The sequence below is a fragment of the Sebastes umbrosus genome, chromosome 2, assembly GCF_015220745.1.
Source record: "Sebastes umbrosus isolate fSebUmb1 chromosome 2, fSebUmb1.pri, whole genome shotgun sequence".
Lineage (NCBI taxonomy): Eukaryota > Metazoa > Chordata > Actinopteri > Perciformes > Sebastidae > Sebastes > Sebastes umbrosus.
In genome coordinates this window covers 32054227-32075354 of record NC_051270.1, presented here as the reverse complement: position 1 = coordinate 32075354, position 21128 = coordinate 32054227, and the positions used below count along the sequence as shown (strand labels likewise).

General features: G+C 37.5%; 1 protein-coding gene across 1 annotated transcript in view; it reads right to left on the bottom strand.

Annotated features, from left to right (window-relative positions):
• LOC119501497 (E3 SUMO-protein ligase PIAS1-like) overlaps positions 1-18859 on the bottom strand; it is a 63528-nt gene extending 44669 nt beyond the window's left edge. Inside the window, exon 1 of the mRNA XM_037791905.1 lies at positions 18737-18859. Coding sequence (XP_037647833.1) covers positions 18737-18760 — 24 coding nt within the window. The 5' untranslated portion in view covers positions 18761-18859. The remainder of the gene's footprint in view (positions 1-18736) is intronic.
• Positions 18860-21128: the final 2269 nt, after the last annotated feature.

The window sequence follows — 21128 nt, the reverse complement described above, 5'->3', positions numbered from 1 at the left end:
TCCAAATGTCTGTCTTCTGACATTATCTATGCAGAAAATTACCATGACTTTTACTTCCAAGATGCCTGAAATAACGCCTCCCACTTCTCAACTCTATTACAGTAATATTTTAAAAACAGCACTAAACTGAAGATAGCTTGTTTCCATGCCTAATGTGTGTGTGAGAGAGATTCAGAGTGACACTACTGCATCTGTCAGAGGCTTAGATGTTATTAAAACACCCGTATAACACACACAGCTGAGCTTACTGCGACACGTAAACCAACTCGTGCATGCCGATTGACGATCAGATCGACTCTGCTTTTTCCTCGCTGGTATTAAGGAAGTAAAACTTTGGAGAAAATAAAATCTAGAATCAGCAAACGACTGCGAGTTTACGCCTCCTACTGTGAAATGTCAAAATGTCTCCAGTGAAAAAGGTCAATTATTAAATGTTTTATTGGTGTGTTTATCTTAACTCATTTAATCACACGCTACAAACAAGTGCAAACTGGAAATTCACAAATGTACAACGCACACACGCACACACACACACACACACACAAGGAATATACAAAATATTTCACGGTTATCATGCTTCAGTTCAACCGAGCACACACACAGAGGACAGTCACAAAGACATGCATGCCACAAAGAGATGGCATGCGTGGCGGAAACATGTTCACACACACACGAAGCATCAGGACCCACGCAGAGATCATTAACCTCACAGTGATCGCATGTGCCGGCCAAATGGCTGGTGTGTGTGCAAAAACCTCAAATGCACCGTTCAGTCATATGATTATCACATGACATGCACACAACAACGCTGTCTGCCTGTGTATGTGGATAAAACTGCTCAACTAGCTCGAAACCTTTTCAACAGGGCTGACAGAGAAATATGTGTGATGATTAACTTCACCTATGCTTAGAAAAAATCCTGTTACACATTTAGGAAGACAAATTTAGGCTAGGCTTTTTTTTTTCCATTGCCTGAGGCGACACAGTACACCATAAATATTTTCCTCCCCTCATGACGACACTGAGAAGTAATGCAGTGAAACAGGAGTCTCAAAACCACACCTTGCCTAGACCTTAAACCATTCTAACTCTAACTTGCCGCCTTTAGCAATATCATGATTTTACACTTAAAGGCTTCACAAATGAGTCTGGAAACATTGGCAGTCATCTTAAGGTGCACTGAAACCTCCATCTCTGTGTTGCCTGTATTCACTGATTGAGGATGCTGATGGTTTTCAGGGCTCAAAATTGCAGTATCCCCACTAACAACCAACTATAACTCCATGAGACATTCTCCGGGGAAGAACTACCAGCTGGTATAATTATCAGTCAGACAACGAGCTACTCCTTGGCGATACTGGTGACACAGGTTCCTATTGTACGAAAATGCAGGTGAAACTCGATGGAGGCACAATCAACATTATCAGAGAAATGATGACTGGATGACAGTAGGTTCACAGGTAGGAATGGGTATCGATTGAAATTTTTCTGAGACTAGTACAGATACAATACCTGTATTAAGGAACCAATGCCAAAACAATTTGTGGTACTTTAAAGCAGGGTCGGTAGTGTTAATAAACACTACATCTTTAAAATGATCCAACCTAAAAACCCAGGCGAGTGTTGCCAACTCTTTTCCAGTGAAGGTAGCTATCAGCACTAGCTCCCCAAAAGTCACTAAATCTAGCAAGAAAGTTGCCGAGTCGGCACCACTGACAGTCCGTCTCTTCAGGCCTCCCCTCTGAAGCCACTCCCCAAAAATTATCATTACGAACATGAACATATCATAATGAACGTAAACGGGGAATATAGATATTGTTGGTACTCAAAGCTGTCAAGCTAGCAGCTTGTGGAAGACTCCGGTGAGGCACAATGAGTGCACACAGGTAGGTAGACAGGTCGTTCCATCATTTCATTCCGACTGAATGAAATGATGGAACGGCTTATTACAGTCCTGCAACGGTCACAGATACTACATTTTTTTCTTTTTTTTGTCAGAGCATTTGATTTATTGATAGCTGTTGGGATGTAAAGAGAATGCAAGAAGCCAAAATCCACGTGCATATAGCTGTACAGGAGCTTATAAAATAACAATAAAATTGTCTAAAATCTGCAAAATTACTATTTAAATAAGAAACTGATCGTCTGACTTGATGCCACAGTAAGAGTCTGTCGCCTGCAGCCCTTTTCAGCTCACTGTGGCAGTTTCTGTTTGTACTATTCCTGGCAATAATATCTGGTTTATTAGACCTGTTTTCATTGAAGAATAGCACTGCTAATGAAGTTCTGCTAACTTGGTTATAATCACATTGCATTTCCTATGCCTTCTTCACAATAAAAGCATCCCACCGGTTCGCCTCGGACAGCTTTTAATGTAAAGCAGCAACAGCAGGAAATGTTTGGTTTACACAAGCAGTAACTTCACAGCTGTGATACAGCTGAAAGCGTTCAGAAAGCAGTAAAATAAGGCTGATATGTTAAAGTACAGACCTCCGCCATGGGTTGGCCGTGATCAGCTATGCTGCTACCTTGCAGGACCATAGCAGAGCGGCACGGCAATTGGTTTGGCACAGTGACACTAAAGCAGACCGACCCGATCTCATGGAAAAACCCTATTAGAAACAGGTAACTTGGCCATGGATGCATACCAGAAAATCAGTGAACAATGGAGTGAACAGAAGCGCTCATGTGTTTTTCTTTCTCTCCTTGGCATGCATTTGGTTAAATGACGCTTACATGCCAATATGATTAAATCAAATTTCCATCCCCCAACAGAGACACTCTGTTCACCGAAGGCTGCCAGTGTCTGACCCGAGTTCAACCCAGGATGGAGAGTCACAAACAAAGGTCAGCTGACGAGTGCTGACCCATTCAGATCAACTGCCAATGTGGGTTTAACCCGAGTTCCAGCGTCAGACCATAGACTGTATATAAGAAGTGGACGTAGTCACCGTGATGTCACCCATTGGTTTGTGGACTGCTGTTTTGAAGTCTCGAGTTCGGCATTTTGGCCGTCGCCATCTTCGTTTTTTTAGGGGACCAAAGTGTTACCATTAATATTTTCAAGAGCTGAAAAAACACTTTGAAAGGGTTAAAGTTGTAAGACGAAAACAAGGAAAACTCCCAGACAGGACAATGATTAAAACCTCCACTAATATCCCCTAGAGACAGTGCTGGTTGTTACACCTAACCAGACCAAAGTAGCAGCTTTAAGCAACAGACATCCTCTCCCTTTGAGCTCCACATGTTTGCTAGCAGAGCTAAAAAATATCTGCTGCACTTTACATGGTTTTGAGGAGGTGAACAGTAATGCAGTTCTTTTGGGTCCCAGGAGACTGGGAGATGGTGAGGCTAATAATGTTGTGCCAAGCAGTTTCTGCAAAGGTTCTGCAGAATGTGTGTGTTTGTGTGTGGGTGTGCGGAGGTTGTGTAGGCAGATGGGGGGGGGGTTGCACACTACCTGGCCATTATATAAAGCTCCCACTCTCGGCTAGAGGGCTCTGTACTGAGTGCCAACTCCCTCCCCATCCTCCTCCCCTCTCTGTCCTCCCATCCCCCCACCTCTTAGCCTTCCAGCTACTCTGACTCAGGCTTAACTCTGAAATACCTCCGCCTGTTGTTTTCCCTCCGTCCTGCCTCTGTGGTATCACAATCACGGTGCGCATTGTGGATCAAACAAAAGACGGAGTTTGGGACTCAAATATGGATCGGGCCATTCCTTCCCCAAAGCGGGATCAGTTCACGCAACCCAGCTGGACTGAGTTCAGAATGATTTCTCTCTTAATCATTAGCGCGTTGAATGTGGTGCCATCATCACACCTGAGGCTACAGAGGTCTAGTACCAGCTTGCCACAGGCAGATGGTGAATCTGAAAGTCGTCCCCTTCGATGCTGAACGGCACAAAGATGTGATGACAAGGGAGTTTTGTAATCTGGTGCCAAAACAGCGCAGGTACATGCTGCTGGTAGCAACCAAAAAACACAGATTTGCTGCCATGTATGTGGACAAAGACAGTTGGCAGGAAAAACTCTGACTAAGAAGTGTGATGGCAAGTGGTAACTATTGAGCGAGAGCAAAACACCTGTTTGATTATCACTGACCTCACCCCTGTGCTGAAGAAAGAAGAAAGCTAAAAGGCTGAGAACAAAGACATTAGACACCAAAATCCCACTGCACTGGTCTGGTGAGAAAATGAAGAAGAGTAGGAAGACACCCACTGAGTTGCACTTGCCCTCTGCACCCTTTTAATCCTGCAAAGTTGGCGGAGGTCAGCAGACACCGAGATGAAGGGGAATGGTAGAGACAGTAGCCTGGAAGAGACAGTAGCCCGAGACTGCAGGCTTTGCAGCAAACATGTTGCGGGTAGAGTAAAGAGCACAGATGCCGTTTTATCATTAGAGTGGCCTCTCTGATGTTGGGCTACATCTCAGCACCGCCTGGGAGCTGCCACTGCTTTACTGCGGTCGAGTCCTGAGATTCATTCAGAGAGAGAAGGCATCCTAGTTGGGTGCACCAGGCTGCTCTGTGCTGAATGAAGCCTCCCGATTCAATTTCTACTCTGCCTCACATCTCGCTACCGCTGCATGATGGGAAGAAAACCTGCTGTAATTAGTTTTTGCTGAAATCACAACTATGATGCAGAGAAAGCTTTTTCAATATTATATATTTTTTTCTAAATTTAAACATAACAAATGGAAACAAAAGATGCTCATGATTAGTGACGTCACGAGAACAGATACTTATGTACCAAGTTGATGACAACATTTTGAAAACATGACGATATTTGATTTACAGTATCGCAGATACCGTAGATACCGTAGATACCGTAGGGTCATGGCTCAAGACTAACGTTGTCCTGTCGTCCCGGGGAGAATAGAAAATTTCCCTGATAATTCTACACGGTAAACAACAAAAATCGGTCTTGAAACTGGCAGGAGGAGAGCTAGTATCGTAGGCTGTTCACTAGAGCTGCACAATTAATCAACATTTTACTGAAAACTCAATAACTGCAATTTTCAAATTGCAGGAGGCTCAATATTTGTTAAAGATGAAATATGTGTCAAAATACCATTTTAAATTAAATATTGTGGTGCTGCAGAGATGACCTGGCCCACACATCATATTCTACAGACTTAAGAAAACATCTTTGTTAGGTACAGATCCCTGCAAACATTGAACAATAATCATTTCAATATGTTCTTCAGTGAAAATGAGAGTGATGGTGTAAAAATTATCATTCCCTCTAATATCGCAAATCATATCGCAATTGCAATATCAGTGAAAATAATCACAATCAGATATTTTCTCAAAATCATGCAGCCCTGCTGTTATCAGCCGGTGGGCAGCAGTCCTGCTTATCGAAATAACGGAGCAAACAGCTAACGTACGGAGGTTGCATTGAGTTACATTATGATGTTCAAGCTCTATTCAGTAAAAACAAAATTGTATTGGGCGAAGGTGAATTCTATAACGTTATCGTAATGTGTTTAAATGTAATGTTGTAAAACGTTGTTTTTGGTGAAAAACTTGAGGCGGATCATCAGGGATTAATAATAAATTAGCAAAAACCAGTATGCAAACGGTAATAAAGGAGTTTATGTTCAAGTAGATGGGATTTATTGTGTTGTTTTTACCATGGTATCGAATTGGGTATTGAAAATCGTGGAATTTCACTGGTATTGGTATCGACTACTACATTTCTTGTATCGTGGAATCCCTACTCATGATACATCACACCTCAGTACTTAGAAGCTTTCTCCATGATGTTAAATTAATGTTGTTTTTTTCATATGACCCATATTGTCAGTTTACTGAAGATGGCTGAAAACACATTAAATCTGATATTTGGGTAAGGTCTACTTCTGAGCTAAATTTAACACATTTTAATCCCTTATAACCTGCAAATGATCAACAAAACATTTTCATTTATTTGTAGGTATTGTTAATTAGCAGCATAGGTGTAGGAGGTATACAATAGGAATTTGCTTTGGTTGTGTTGGTGCAAATAAGCAGTAAAATAACAAAAGAATAGATAAAAACGTTAGAATACAAATTAAAAAATTGAAATTCTACCAATATACAATACACAATATAAGCTATATCAAAACATAAACAGATGTGTGCAAATATTGCTGGTGTGCAACAATCAGGTACCAGAGAGAGAGAGAGAGAGAGAGAGAGAGAGAGAGAGAGAGAGAGAGAGAGAGAGAGAGAGAGAGAGAGAGAGAGAGAGAGAGAGAGAGAGAGAGAGAGAGAGAGAGAGAGAGAGACAGTGGGTGGTATTGTATTAATAATAATAATAATAATACATTTTATTTATAGAGCGCTTTTCATAGTGCTCAAAGACACTTTATAAAAGCTAAAACCATCATACTTTTGTTGTCATAGTGATCGTACTGTGTATTGATGTCATTACTGTCAGCTTAACAGGAATGTTTTAAATGAATATGAACTTAATATTCAATTGAATCCATCTATTGACACTTGCATGTTACAAAACCCCAATATAAGTAACTTTTTTTTTTTACATTATGGCACAAGTCCTATGAGTAACAAAGTGTATGGAAGCTGCTGCAGAGCTTGCAATAGTTTCACCAGCTCAACTGAAAACTGCAAAAGTCATTTCAGGAAATACGTTGCCTCTGAGGCCACATTATTGACTGACAGTAATAGTCTTTTACAACGATGGTAATCTTGGATAATGACTTAGAACTGCAAAGAAATATATAAATATAAATATCTGACTAGGGATGGGGTCTGATGGCATTTTATGGAATCTGAGCATTGTGGAATTTCACTGATAATGGTGTCATGTATCACGGCACGACAAGTAAACGCTGCTCATAACACAGTCAGTTAGGGCTGCTGGGTATTGCATTGCACACCAGTACTGAGTTATATGCATGTTTTTCTACAAGGCTTTTCCTTTATAATTTAGCAAACTAGACCAAACTACTAACATCTATCAGTGTTAAATATCATCTTCACCTAAATGTCACTTGTTAACTGTGCAGCCCTCCTTCACTCCACTTTCACGGCACATAATCACTGAACTAATCGATTAGTCAAAGATAAGAAAATGAAACTACAATCTTAGGAATTATTAATACAGGCAATATTGTTTGGTTTCCTACAGTCATCTGCTGGCATCACACAGAGCTGATAACTTCCCAGAAATGTGTTTATTTCATAAAAAACACTCCAAAGTACTGAATGCAGAATCAACCAGCATTATAACACAGGTAAGAGGTGACCCACTGGATCGCCACAACATTTTCATTTCATTTTATCCTTCAAGTAAAACATACAAAGCTGTTTCCTTAAAGATGCAGAGGGATTTTCTGCTCACAGCAGGCTACTACTTCCTAAAGAATAAAGAGTGTTATCAGTGTGAATCAGCGTCTTAAGCTGTGGTCCTTGGGGTCACAGGTCACTGGAGAGGCCACTGCATGCGCACACTTCTAATATTAGCCATTAACTCTTTAAGCTGTCTGGTCAGGACTCAACAGAAACATCTTTACCAGTCGGCTTAATTCTCCCAGAAATTCATGATCACTTCTTCAGCTGAGAGAAAAGGCTGTGGGGCTGCATGTGTCAAGATATGATGTTAAACAGACATAACAGAGGAAACTATTTGCTAAGAAAGACAAACACCTTATAGAGAGTACAAGTGTCTTTCTTTTCATTTGATGACATAGCCTGATATTCAGGGCTGCACAGTGCGATACACGATTACTGGTATGTCGCTTAAACAAACAAGCGACATACCAGTAATTCAAAAAACAACTATAGATCTTTAGATCCTGACCTGTCTCCCCGGTCGCCGGTAGGGACGCAGTAAACCCACTAGCAATAATGCTACATTGTGAACAACAAATCTGTGTTAAAATCGACAGGACGAGAGCTGGTTAACGGGAGGTGCCATTGATCTGCACTATGATTACTCAATATTATCAGGCTCTATTCAATAACAATGAGTATTGGGTGAAGGTAAATTCAAACGTTATCATGATGTGATCAAATGTAATCTTGTAAAATGTAGAAACTGAGAAACTTGAATAAATCCAGCTGTTTGAAGATGTTTTCACAGCAATATAAAATAGATCATAGAGAGGGAATTATGACCTGTTTAACTTCCTCACAAAAAACAGTATGCAAACGGTAATAATGGAGTAGATGTTGAAGTACATGGGATTTATTGTTTTACTTTTGTTTTTTACTTACTCACTTTGCATTGATGATATTGGATTGTTGATCATTGAATTGATAATCGATAGATCGTTACAACCCTAGCACATACTGCACATAAAACTAGATTTAATGGAAAACGGCAGCTAATCTTGATGCATGCCATACAACGAAAAAAAAACGTATGCCACATTGCAGTGAATTATGAGTCAAGAATTACAAAAGTGACAATATAACTAAACTCTGAGATTAATGAACTTCAAGGTGAGGCTCTGACAAACGCACCAGACTCCTAAAACCTGCAGCAGGATAAAGAAATATTCGATGACGATGACAGGCTTCTCACAAGACATTTTTTTTATGATTCACACCAAAATCTCTCTTGCTATTCCAACATTTAAAAACCAAACCAAAAGATCTGGCAGAAGGGTGGCCAGTGAAATGCCTGTCTTTCTTCCTCCAGTTGGAGACACACAATCGAGCTCCAAACTGCTACCTACCCGTGTCTGTCTCCAATGTGACATGTTACCACGGCAACGGGACTGTGTAACAAAATCGCCACAGGAGTTAAGAAAAAGCTCCATCTCGACGGAGGCCTGGGAGAAGTCGATGGCTGCAGACAAGATGTGCTCTCACGGGGCAAAAACATCTGACAATAATAAGACTGGGCTGAAAAATATAGGATATATGTAACACAGCCTGAAGAGTTAACGCATGTTTGATATCTTTATCTGGCAGCCGCTCTGATAAACTTACTGAGAACAAGGAAAAAGGAAATACAACAGTTGGTTCAACGCTTCACAATTCATTGCTATACATCTGAAATTAGGGATGTGTCTTGGCAAGAATCTGGCAATACGATGCGTATCCTGATACAGGGGTAACGATTCAATATATTGTGATACTGTAAGCAAGGCGATATATTGCAATTGTTTTCAAATCAAATTTTAGGAAAACTGTCATAGTATAAAGACACACCACCATAAAATCGGTGTAAAAAAAAGTCACTATGTGAAATGGCTGCTATGGGGACTAACATCCTCAAACATACAATTGGGTTCATTGGATCCACAAGAGTCTCAGCTTTACAGTGAGACCCAATTTATGTAATTCTAAGACTGTTTAGGGACCCCAGTATGCAGAAATATTCAAACACACCATTTTAGAATAGGCAAAAATAACACATTTATACTGTTTTTTGCCCCAAACTGCATGTGATTATCACAAAGTGGGCATGTCTGTAAAGGGGAGACTCGTGGGTACCCATAGAACCCATTTTCATTCACATATCTTGAGGTCAGAGGTCAAGGAACCCCTTTGAAAATCAGCATGCTAGTTTTTCCCCGCCCAAATTTAACTTAACTTTGGAACTTTGACTTGTAACTTCGCAGCGTTATTTAGTGATCTTCCCGACAAGCTAGCAGCCCGCTACAACCTCCGAAAGACAGAATAGTGGCCGGGCCCGCGTTTTAAGGGGTTAATCATTTAAGTCATTTTCGAGCAAACGTGCCAAACGTCTGCTGATTCCACCTTCTTAAATGTGAGGATTTGCAGCTTTTCTTTGTCTTATATGACCGTAAACTGAATATCTCTTGGTTTTTGAACTGTTACACTGCGAGTACACTGTCAGTACTGCTTGTTGGATGGTTGAATAGCTTCAGAAACCTCCTCCTCCTCCTCGTCGTCCTCCTCCTCCTCCCCTCCTGTTGACCAGGAAGATGGAGGTGTTTAGGGGCCACCTGTCCTGGGGAAGAGAATGATTGGCTGATGGAGAGGAGGGCAGAAAAGAGGAGATAGTGCGAGCTCTTCATCTATCTCTCCTCCACAAAATTTAGCGTATGCTTGGAGTGTTTTTTAGCCTCTTTCCCGACAAGCTAGTATGACATGAAAGGCACCAATGGATTCCTTAGGTTTTCTAGTTTCATATGATAATATGATGATTCACTCTAGCTTTAAAACGGAGCCTGCGACAACCTCCGAAAGACAGAACAGAGACTGGGTCCGCCAGCAGGTCGTCGGATTTTTAAGAGGTTAATCAAAAATCTATACAGCGCTTTGGAGAATCGATACAGTATCGCAAAACCTAACATCGCGATACTTACACCATTATCTCACATCCACCAATCAGATTTTTATATTTCTAGTATTTTTGTGTCTGAGATGACAACGTGAAATGCCACGAATTCTAACTCTTAATCACCGAGTATGAGCTTGAAACAAACACAAACCTCTGCGCACGCATGTGAGCTTTAAATACACCAACAGCAGAGAACAGTTATCATTCACTCTGGCGACTTTAAACTGTAAATTAACTGCAGCGATAATGACAATGACAACAACAGCAATAGGCAGGTGTTGAAAGGATGTCGGGGAGCAGAGAAGAGGGCCTGTATCATTAGGGATTAACCTAGCCACAGGCTCTACAAATAGACTGTCTCCACCTATAAGCCGCCAGCGCACAGACAGTTATTTGTATTGCCAGGTTGCTGCTGCAGCAGCAGCTCCACAGAAGAGAGAGAAGACAGTTCAAAGAAGCTGAGGCGGATCGAGACTCCTGTGAAACAAAATGCGATGCAACAGGACACATTTGGGGGGCCTGGCAACATCAGAGGCTTTCACAAGCACAGGTTTTGTCTAAGACGACTGTATCACAGATTCATGCACCAATTTTCTGTGTATTAGCTATAATAATATACAGCCTGAGGCAACCATAAACAAAAAGTGCAGCAGTGCAAACCAGTATATATTAAGATTGGAAACGATTTTAAATCAATCATTTTTCAAAAATACCAAACATTCCCTTGTTAATAGCCTCTCAGTTGAGAATATTTTCTGCTCCTCCTCTTTAGTAAACTCAATATATTTGGATTGTCAGACAAAACAAGCAATTTGAGGACGTCACCTTGGGCTTTAGGAAACTGTGATGGGTATTTTTAAAATGTTTTTATAGACCGAACGATTGATGGTGTTTTTGGAATATGTGCTCAAATCATCAAATCATTTTGTCCGTAACTACCATTCTGAAGGACAAACATCTTATTTTTAACTGAAATCAAACAATAGAGCTGCAACAATTAATCGATTAATTTTCAACTATTGAATGAATCACCAACTATTTTCATAATCGATTAATCGGTTTCAGTCATTTTTTAAGAAAGAAAAAGTCTACATTCTCTGATTGCAGCTTCTTAAATGTGAATATTTTTTGGTTTCTTTACTCCTCTATGACAGTAAACTGAATATCTTTGAGTTGTGGACAAAACAAGACATTTGAGGACGTCATCTTGGGCTTTGGGAAGCACTGATCAACATTTTTAGAGATTTTCTGATACCATTTTTTTCCTTCCCGATACCGATTCCAATACCAGCGTGATAAATATCTTCATCATCGCTTCTGGGCTGTCTTTGTGGAATTTATCTTGTAGACCGATGCGGTTTCCAACGTCTGCTGCTGCAGTTCGTCCTTTTTTCTCCCCTTTGCCTTGGTGAAGTTGCTGTGCTCTTTCGAGAGAAAGATTGCTGGTGTTGAAATTGGCAACACCAGTGCCACCCCTCAAAACGGAAGCCTTACATACTGTATATATCGCAGTTTTACTTGTTGGATTTTACACTGTGGAATGTTGCCAAATGGCTAACATTTTCCTCGCTCAGACTACCGTTACTGTTACACTCTCCACTAGTAACGAACTGTTGTTGTTTGCTGTCGTCACGTGACAAACTACCTGCAATCAGTTCTTCTTTGCTGCTCTAAAACAGTAGTTTTCAGTGGCAGCATGATACATCCAGGGCGACAGCACAGTGAAGGCTGCTGCTTTTGAGCGGCAAAGAAGAAATCATTTCGGTTAAACAAGTTGATTTTTTTCGAAAACGGTGCATAGACTGGTGTACTCGCCAATACCCGATACCGAATTTTGGAGAGTATCGGAGGCATTTCTGATACTGGTATCGGAACAACTCTAAACATTTTTCATCTTTCTGACATTTTATAGACCAAACAACTCAATTAATCATGAAAATATCAACAGATTAATCGACAATGAAACTATTTGTTAGTTGCAGCCCTAAATAACAATAAAGCAGGTAAGGCCAAACTATCATATTACTAGAGCAGAATCAATTAGTTCATAACTGAAGCTTAATCGGCAACTATTTTTACAATTAATTAATAATTTCAATAATTTTTCCACACAAAAATGCCAATTATTTTCTTGTTTCAGCTTCCAATATGTGAGAATTTGCATTTTCTATTTGAAGGCATCACTTTAGGATCTGGACACATGTGATGCAATTTCTGTTTCATGGTTTATAGAAAAAGTGATTAATCAGTTTAGGGATAAAATAAACAGCCGATTAGTCAATAATAATTTGTTGCAGCCCTATATGTTACAGAGCAAATAGGGTTACAAGCTTCCCTTTCCATGAATACTCTCTGCATCCACAGCTTCTGAACTCTCTCTTTCTCTATCTGGTGCTTTGATGATGACTGCTGCTTCCCACTGTCACTGCTGTATGTTTGCAGAAGTAAGAGTAAGACCAGCCCAGTGCACAACATCACAGCCAGTTTACGGCTCTCTACACCACATGGTGCACATGGACAGAAGAGACTCATTAAAGTCACACACATTTTTATCTCAGGTGTGAAACAGCAGTAAAATGTCCTGATGTACCAGAGCTACTGGGGCTCATTTTGAATAGGGATGCATGACATATATTGAGCCCGATATATTATCGGCCGATAATGGGACAATTTTATTATTATATATTATTCTGAGAAAAATGATAGCTGATAAATTATTGGCTGAAATTACGAAGCCAAATTGCTTTCATTGACTTAACAAGCACAGCATCTACACACTCTGATACAGTAGGTGGACAAGAGAGATAAACATGTCATCGTCGAAGTGGATGTTTTTCACAGTTTCAGAGGAAGACAACACGATTGCAATTGCATGTACTTTACTAGAAAAAAATAAATTAATATTTAAAGAGTCAGAACTGTTCTTTGTTTTTGTTGTGTTAACAATAATGAGTTAGATTTGGTTAGGTCAGAGCTAGTTAAATCATCTTTGCTTTGTTCTTACCCTCAGGTGTGCATAAACTACAGGTTATGAACTTAAATACAAAAATGTGACATCATCGGTTTATCGTATCGGTATCAGCCAACGGGTAATTATCGGTTATCGTATCGGCTGAAAAAAATCCATATCGTGCATCCCTAATTTTTTTATTATTTAATATTATTTAATCTTTTCACGTCCAAATGTGGAAATTCACATTACAAAGGACACAGAATTGGGAATGTATTATGAGAACTGTAACATTACAACATGAACATGTCTGTAATCCCTTGTTGACTCATCAGTATTACTGGTGTAACCACGTGTCATAGCTCAATGTATCGCAGAGCAAAAATCTGACAGTGTGAATCGTGGAGCTGGAAAATGGATATCAACTAAATCTGATCAGTTATGACTCCACCTAACTCCATCTATCACACTGTGAGAAGACTCAACTGCTGCCTGAAAAAGTTAACAAGCTTATGGTCTTAAAAAAATGTCCTTGTCCTACTCTAGAAATCTAAAAATAGATTGTGTGAAGGTTTAAATTGGGGTTTGTGGCAAACTGAACTCAAACAAGTTCAGACATTTGCGGTTCAAATGTAGTTTTTTATAAATAAGAACTATGTCTTTGAATTTTTGGCCTGCATTTTGGTTGAACTGTTTGGTTGTGTGAAAACATTTCAACAGACAAGGTTTAGCAACTTCACTTATTTAGCAGATAACGTTCACTCATGTTGACTCATAAATTCCTATGAGTAGAAATCTCCCTCTATGTAAATCTCACATTTGAGCAGAGGTTTAAAAGTGCTAAATGCGAGATTGCAAAATATGCAAAATATATTTTGTTCTCAGGAATTTGTAACCCACCAACCAGTGTAATATCATTTAAAGCAGGTTAGCAAGAGCCAAGTCAATCCCCAGTAAATCACAACTAAACCAAACCTCACTTGTTTCTAAACAAAGTCCTCAGGACAGTTTGATGCTGTCCTCTGTACCTTCTACAGTGGTTATATAAAGCTGTGAATATAATATTGAAATAAGCTATCTATGCATCTTTACAAGCTTCCTCAGTGGTTCATCATTACTGAAGAGTCAACAGCAGGACGTGAGGTTAACATTCATGCACAAAAGAAGCAGAGCAGCCTAATGATCTCCTTCATGTTTGTTCAGACACAACATCTCCACAAGAGCAGCATCCCACAAAAAACACCTCTATCCTCAATCAAATTAGGGCTGCACCTGTTGATTAAGATATTGATTATTATCTTTTATTATTCAATTAATCTATTAACCTATAAAAAAAAAAACATAATGATAAATGCGCATCATTTCTTGCCAGAGCTCAAATTAACATCTTTTTTGTTTGACCTACAGTCCAAAAATCACATGTTGAAACCATCAGAAAATGAATTGTCAACTATTATTATTAATTAATTGTTTAAAATTACTCGACTTCCATTGTTCCAAAACAAGCAATTTGTAGTGCTTTAGTGAAATTGTGACATTTCTCACTATTTTCTGACATTTTATAGATACATAAATAATTTACTGATTGATTGGCAATAAAAATAATTGTGAGTTGCAGCCCTATACCCCCCAAGTATCCAACTTATATTATTAAAATGAGAAGCGAGCAGGCAATAATGAAGCTTACGAACCATCTCTCCATAAAGAACTGGACTTTCATTAATCAGGGGAAGCCTATAATAAACTATAGTATGAGAGCACATCTGGCTTTTCAAAGGAGGCAGAGGGTGCAGCTTCATTACAGTCTGTACAGCCCAACAGCAGCTGGCACAAAGGAGCATGTATAGATCCACAGATCGCAGGCAGCCAGTGGAAACACACAGTGGGGAAAACGTCTAAAAATAGCCAAAGACTCTGATCAATAACTGCTAGATATGTTCCGACTCTGCTTTATCAAGTTAAATTAAAACAGGGTTTCTGTGCTGCTAACGAGCAAACACAGTGTTTAAAAGACATCAGTGATGAATAACCAGTGGCAGAATGTAACTAAGTACATTTTCAAACACTGAGGTACTTGTACTTTAATTGAGTATTTCCATTTTATGCAGCTTTGTACTTTTACTCCACTACATCTCAGAGGGAAATATTGTACTTTTTACTCCACTACATTTATCTGACAGCTTTAGTTACTTTTCAAATAACACATTTTCATCCCCTTCCTGTCCAGTGAAATCCACGTGTCTCCAGATGTGTTGATTTTGAATGGTTCTGCTGAACTAAAGGATGAAGTGTTCCTTCCTTTATGTGTTGAGGAAAATCCTCCTCCTTCTTAAGCTAAATAAACTATTTAAAACCGTCTTAGATCAGCTGGAAAACACATCATGACAAAGCTGAAAACAGGGCAGCTTTTCTGAGCTCGTGAAAAGTTGAACAATGAAGCAACAAACATATGATGATCTTATTGAATATGATGCATTGCTGTAGATCAAACCAGTGATTCTCAAAGAGGGGTCCGTTGCACTCTGTCAGATGGTACGCAAAATCATTTACTATAAATGATAAAATTGTGCTGTATCATTAAAAAGTGCATATCTGCAGATGGGGACCATTTGCACCAATAAAACAAGCATATTGTGTCCATTACAGCAATAAGTTCATTATTTGTATTTATTTTTAAGCTGAAGCACTAACTGACAGTCTGCTTTAGACTGGTAAGTTTCAATATCTGGGTTTATTAGGTCTATGCCAGCCTGGCTAATGTTCACTTTCTGAAAGTTTTAAGATCAATTACTTGAAATGTAAGCTATAAATGTTGTCAAGTTGAATAAAATCCCCCTCTGTTTAAAGGTATATTATATATATTATATATATAAGTGGTATTAACATTCAATAACATTGCAAATTTCCCCACTGTGGGACTAATAAAAGATTATCTAATTTTTATCTTAACATGATTCAAATTGAAATGTGTTTCTGTGCATCACTATGAAACAGATCTGAAGTACTTTAGGGTGAAAAGTTTTAGAATACAAATAGTTTAGCATCTAAGAGTACAAATGTTAGTAAGATTAATCGGTTTTAAGATTATGAGGGGATCCTTAGAAATTGTTCTCCCCTGTAAGGGATCCATGACCGCAAAAAGTTTGAGAACCCCTGGATTAAACTACCCAACGGTATATAAAAGTGTTCAAATTAGTACAACCTTATACATGTACAGCAATAAACATTAATGCAGCAGTAATATGAATCCAAAAACATCATATATAATAGTGAAACACTGACAGGGACCATTTCACTGCATAATGATTACTTTTACTTTTCATATCAAGTATATTCTGTTGATAATACTTACATGCATTTAAAACATCTAAACTCTGTTTCTTCTTTTAAATCACGCCTCAAATCCTACCTTTACTGGAAGGCCATTTTTATAGTAATCCCTTGTTTTAAAATTTCATTATTGTTGACTTTTTGTACAAAAGTCTTATGTTCAACATTTTATTTTGGCCTATGTTTTTATGTTTTTATTCTGTATTGTTTCTATCTTGATGTTTGCACTATTTTAACTTATGTAAAGCACTTTGTAACTATGTTTGGAAAGGTGTTATACAAATAAAGTTTATTTATTTTATTTATTTAAGGTTTTGAATGCATGACTTTTACTTGTAGTGGAGTATTTTCACAGTGTGGTATTATTTCATTTCATTTCAAAATGTATTTCAAACATGTAGAATACAAAAAAAATAAAAATAAAGAAATAAAGAAAAAGAATAATCATACCAACAAGTGGACAGTCAGAAACAAGTAATAATTACATTAAATGAGAAGCGTAAGAAAAAGAAATTGTCAACACTTGATGCCTTGATTTACATATTCGAAAAGGAGTGAGAAGAAGTATAAACTTATTTAATCCCACCCCTTCTCCAGTCAATTATTAATTATTAACCAGCTTCCTTACTGAGCCATATATATACTCTAATTACATTTTCCTAAATTTGTCTACCTATAATTATTATTATTTATAATTATTCTAACTATATTATTACCTTTTATCTCTGTCATACAGAAATATAAATTAATTACTGATATAATTATCCTTATCAAAATATATGTTTTTTTTTTAAATGAAAGGTTTTGAATGCATGACTTTTACTTGTAGTGGAGTATTTTCACAGTGTGGTATTATTAGTATTAGCACTTTAACTTGAGTAGAGGATCTGACTACTTGTTCCACCAGTGTTCAAATTAGTACAACCTTATACATGTACAGCAATAAAATGCACCATAAACATTAATGCAGCAGTAATATGAATCCAAAAACATCATATATAGAATAGTGAAACACTGACAGGGACCATTTTACTGCATAATGAGTACTTTTACTTTTCATATTAGGTATATTCTGTTGATAATACTTACATACATTTAAGGTTTTGAATGCATGACTTTTACTTGTAGTGGAGTATTTCCACAGTGTGGTATATTAGTATTAGCACTTTGACTACTTGTTCCAGCAGTGAGAGTCTCTGAGAGTGAGTGAGAAGAGATAGCAATCTCTTGTTTTAAAAAGTCATTACTAACTTGACTTTTTGTACAAAAGTCTTATGTTAAACATTTTATTTTGGCCTATGTTTTTATGTTTTTATCTTGATGTTTGCACTATTTTAACTTATGTAAAGCACTTTGTAACTGTGTTTGGAAAGGTGCTAAACAAATAAAGTTTATTTATTTTATTTATTTAAGGTTTTGAATGCATGACTTTTACTTGTAGTGGAGTATTTTCACAGTGTGGTATTATTAGTATTAGTACTTCTACTACTTGCTCACCAGCAGTGAGAGTCTGTGAGAGCAGCCCACCTGGACACTGTGCTGATATAACGGTTAACCCGCTGCCAGCGCACCGTTACCCGTTTATCAGGCAGGTATCAACAGGTAAAGTGAGTCACACAGGCACTAATGAAGAGGCCAGGTAACGTTACTTCAGCTGCAGACACACTCAGCCTCTGTCAGGTTGCTAATCAACTTTATAATCCTTCATACATATGAGAGAGAGGATAACGGTCCGTCCATGTGAGCGGTGTTCTCACACATGAAGCCGCCGCTGTCACTCTCTCAGCCGGGCTGCAGGCTGGAGACTAACCGCTCTCTATCTGACGTTATGATACCTCTAAATGTGAGACAAACACACCGGACAGAGACAGGTGAGCTGCCCTGAAGTGAGCCGCTGCCTGCCGTGTTAAAGTCCCCTCACAGAGGCTGTGTGGAGGAGAGCAGAGCCGCTGTAGAGACGGTCGGTCCTCTCAGCCTCGAGCAGCGCGTCCGTCTCCATATCAACATAAACATGCTCCTCAGCTCTGACGCTCACATTCAACAAAGTTCCTCCGTGTTTCATCCATAAACCTTAATATGTGACAACATGTCAGCCCGTCGAGGCTTAAAGTCCCCGTCGCTGCTGTTAGACTTGATGATTACAGGTTCGGTAAGAGAGATAAATGATATAATGATTTCAGGCTGCGCCTTACCTTCAGTTCCGCACTCTCCGCCATCTTGTATTTATTTTCTGCGCAGGCGCAGTGAGGCGCTGTCACATGACTGGCACGAGCGGGGCTGCCGCGGGAACGCGCACACACAGAGACGGGGCTGCGTTCAGGAACTCAAGTGATGGGAGGAAAACACAGACGTGGAGATTTGCAGAATGTTACAGAAAGAAAGAATATAATAATAACAATAAAAACAACATATTACCCCTACTACTACTACTACTAATATTATTATTAATATTATTATTATTATTAATAATAATAATAATAATAATAACAGGAAAACACAGACGTAGAAATTTGAGGAATGTTACAGAAAGAAAGAATATAATATAATAATAACAACAACAACAACAACAACAACAACATACTACTAATAATACTACTACTATTATTAATATTATGAATAATAATAATAATAATAAAAATAATAATAATAACAATAATAATAGGAAAACACAGATGTAGAAATTTGTAGAATGTTAAAGAAAGAAAGAATATAATAATAATAACAACAATAACAACAATAACAACAACAACAACATACCACTACTACTAATACTAATAATATTATTATTAATAATAATAATAATAATAATAATAATAATAATAATAATAATAATAATAATAATAATAGGAAAAAACAGATGTACAAATTTTAGAATGTTACAGAAAGAAAGAATATAATAATAATAACAACAACAACATACTACTACTACTACTAATACTAATACTACTAATATAGTTTGATATATTTACTGTGTTGTTATTGTTGTTATTATATATGTCTTGTTTTAATTGTTTGTTATTACTATTATGTAGTCATATTATTTCTTTATATTAACCCAGTGGGTTTTTTAACTCTTCCTGCACTGTATGTTATTAATTTTTTAATTTTTGTTATGTTGTGTAGTCTTAAATTGTGCAAAAATAAATAAACAATAAACAAATAATAATAATAATATTATAATTTGTATTATGATTCAAAATAATAATAATAATAATAATAATAATAATAATTCATTTAAATTAAATACAATTATTCTATACTCAACTATAACTATTCTGTTATATTGCTGTTTTATACTATATACTATGTTATACTATATTATTAGTACATTTCAACTTATACTACATATTATTTCTTTAACAACATTATACTTCATTATTTTAATATGTTCTACTGTTTTATTACATTATATATTATATTTCTATATCACTACGGACAAACACTAAGTATCACTACTTACTCATATATTATTCTTGTGTACATTGCTGTCATATACTTTGCTGCTACTAATCACATCACACACTGTCACTTTTGCCTTGTAATTTTGTCTTTAATTGCTCCTGCATAGTTTTTATTTGTTACTTCTATTCTTATTTTATTTTTGAACACTCTTATTATTGTTGTTTTTTTTATTTCTGTATTTATCTGGACTTAATTCTGTCAATGTGCTGCTGCAACAACCGAATTTCCTATCTGGGGATCAATAAAGGTTTATCTTATCTTATCTCAATAGAATAAAATGGACATCTGTATACAAACAGCTAACATATAATGTACTCACATTTGGTTTCTTCAGTCTTAACTTGTTCAAAAGTAGCCTATAAATTGTTGACTATAATAATATGTAAATGTTTTCTACACACAATTTAGCTCTATGTCTAAAACACACTCTCCCTCTAATTTTCCTTTTACCTGTTTCTCTGTTTGCAGCCATTATAAAAGTGTCTATGCAAATGCTCATGAATTTGCCCGAATTGAAGGTTTTCAAACATTAACAGCTGAAATGATTTTCAAACTCTCCCATGAGTATTGAAGTGATTCTATTCCACTGGGTTTTGTTTTTATGTAAAAACAAACAAACCCAGTATAGGTAAAAAAAAATCTGATAATATCTAGTTATATAAACAGTGTGGATCAAACAGTCTCTGTCTCAAATATCAACAATAGACCTATATCTTGTTTGCCATCTCGTGCCATCAGTTCCATACCTCAACATGCTCGGCTCATATTCTCTACCAGCGTTGAATAAAGGCCAGCAGTCCCAAGTTGAAGACACATTTGGCCCATATCCGTCTACGTGAGTTAAATCATTTTTCACCAACAATGATCTAAATCTTTTCTTGCATCCTAACTACTTCTAATCTAAAACCATTACCGTCTGGAAGATTAGAATAAGTCTGACAACTTGTAATGGATCCACTCTTCTTTGCTTTATTCTAATGAAAAAAAACAACAACAACTATATAAATAATGCACATAAATAATGCAATTGTCTTAAGCTTGTATTAAAAATATACTCAATTATACACCTTGCTTATATTGAATGTAAACACTGACCTGCAACCTTGACCCAAGCCAGAAATC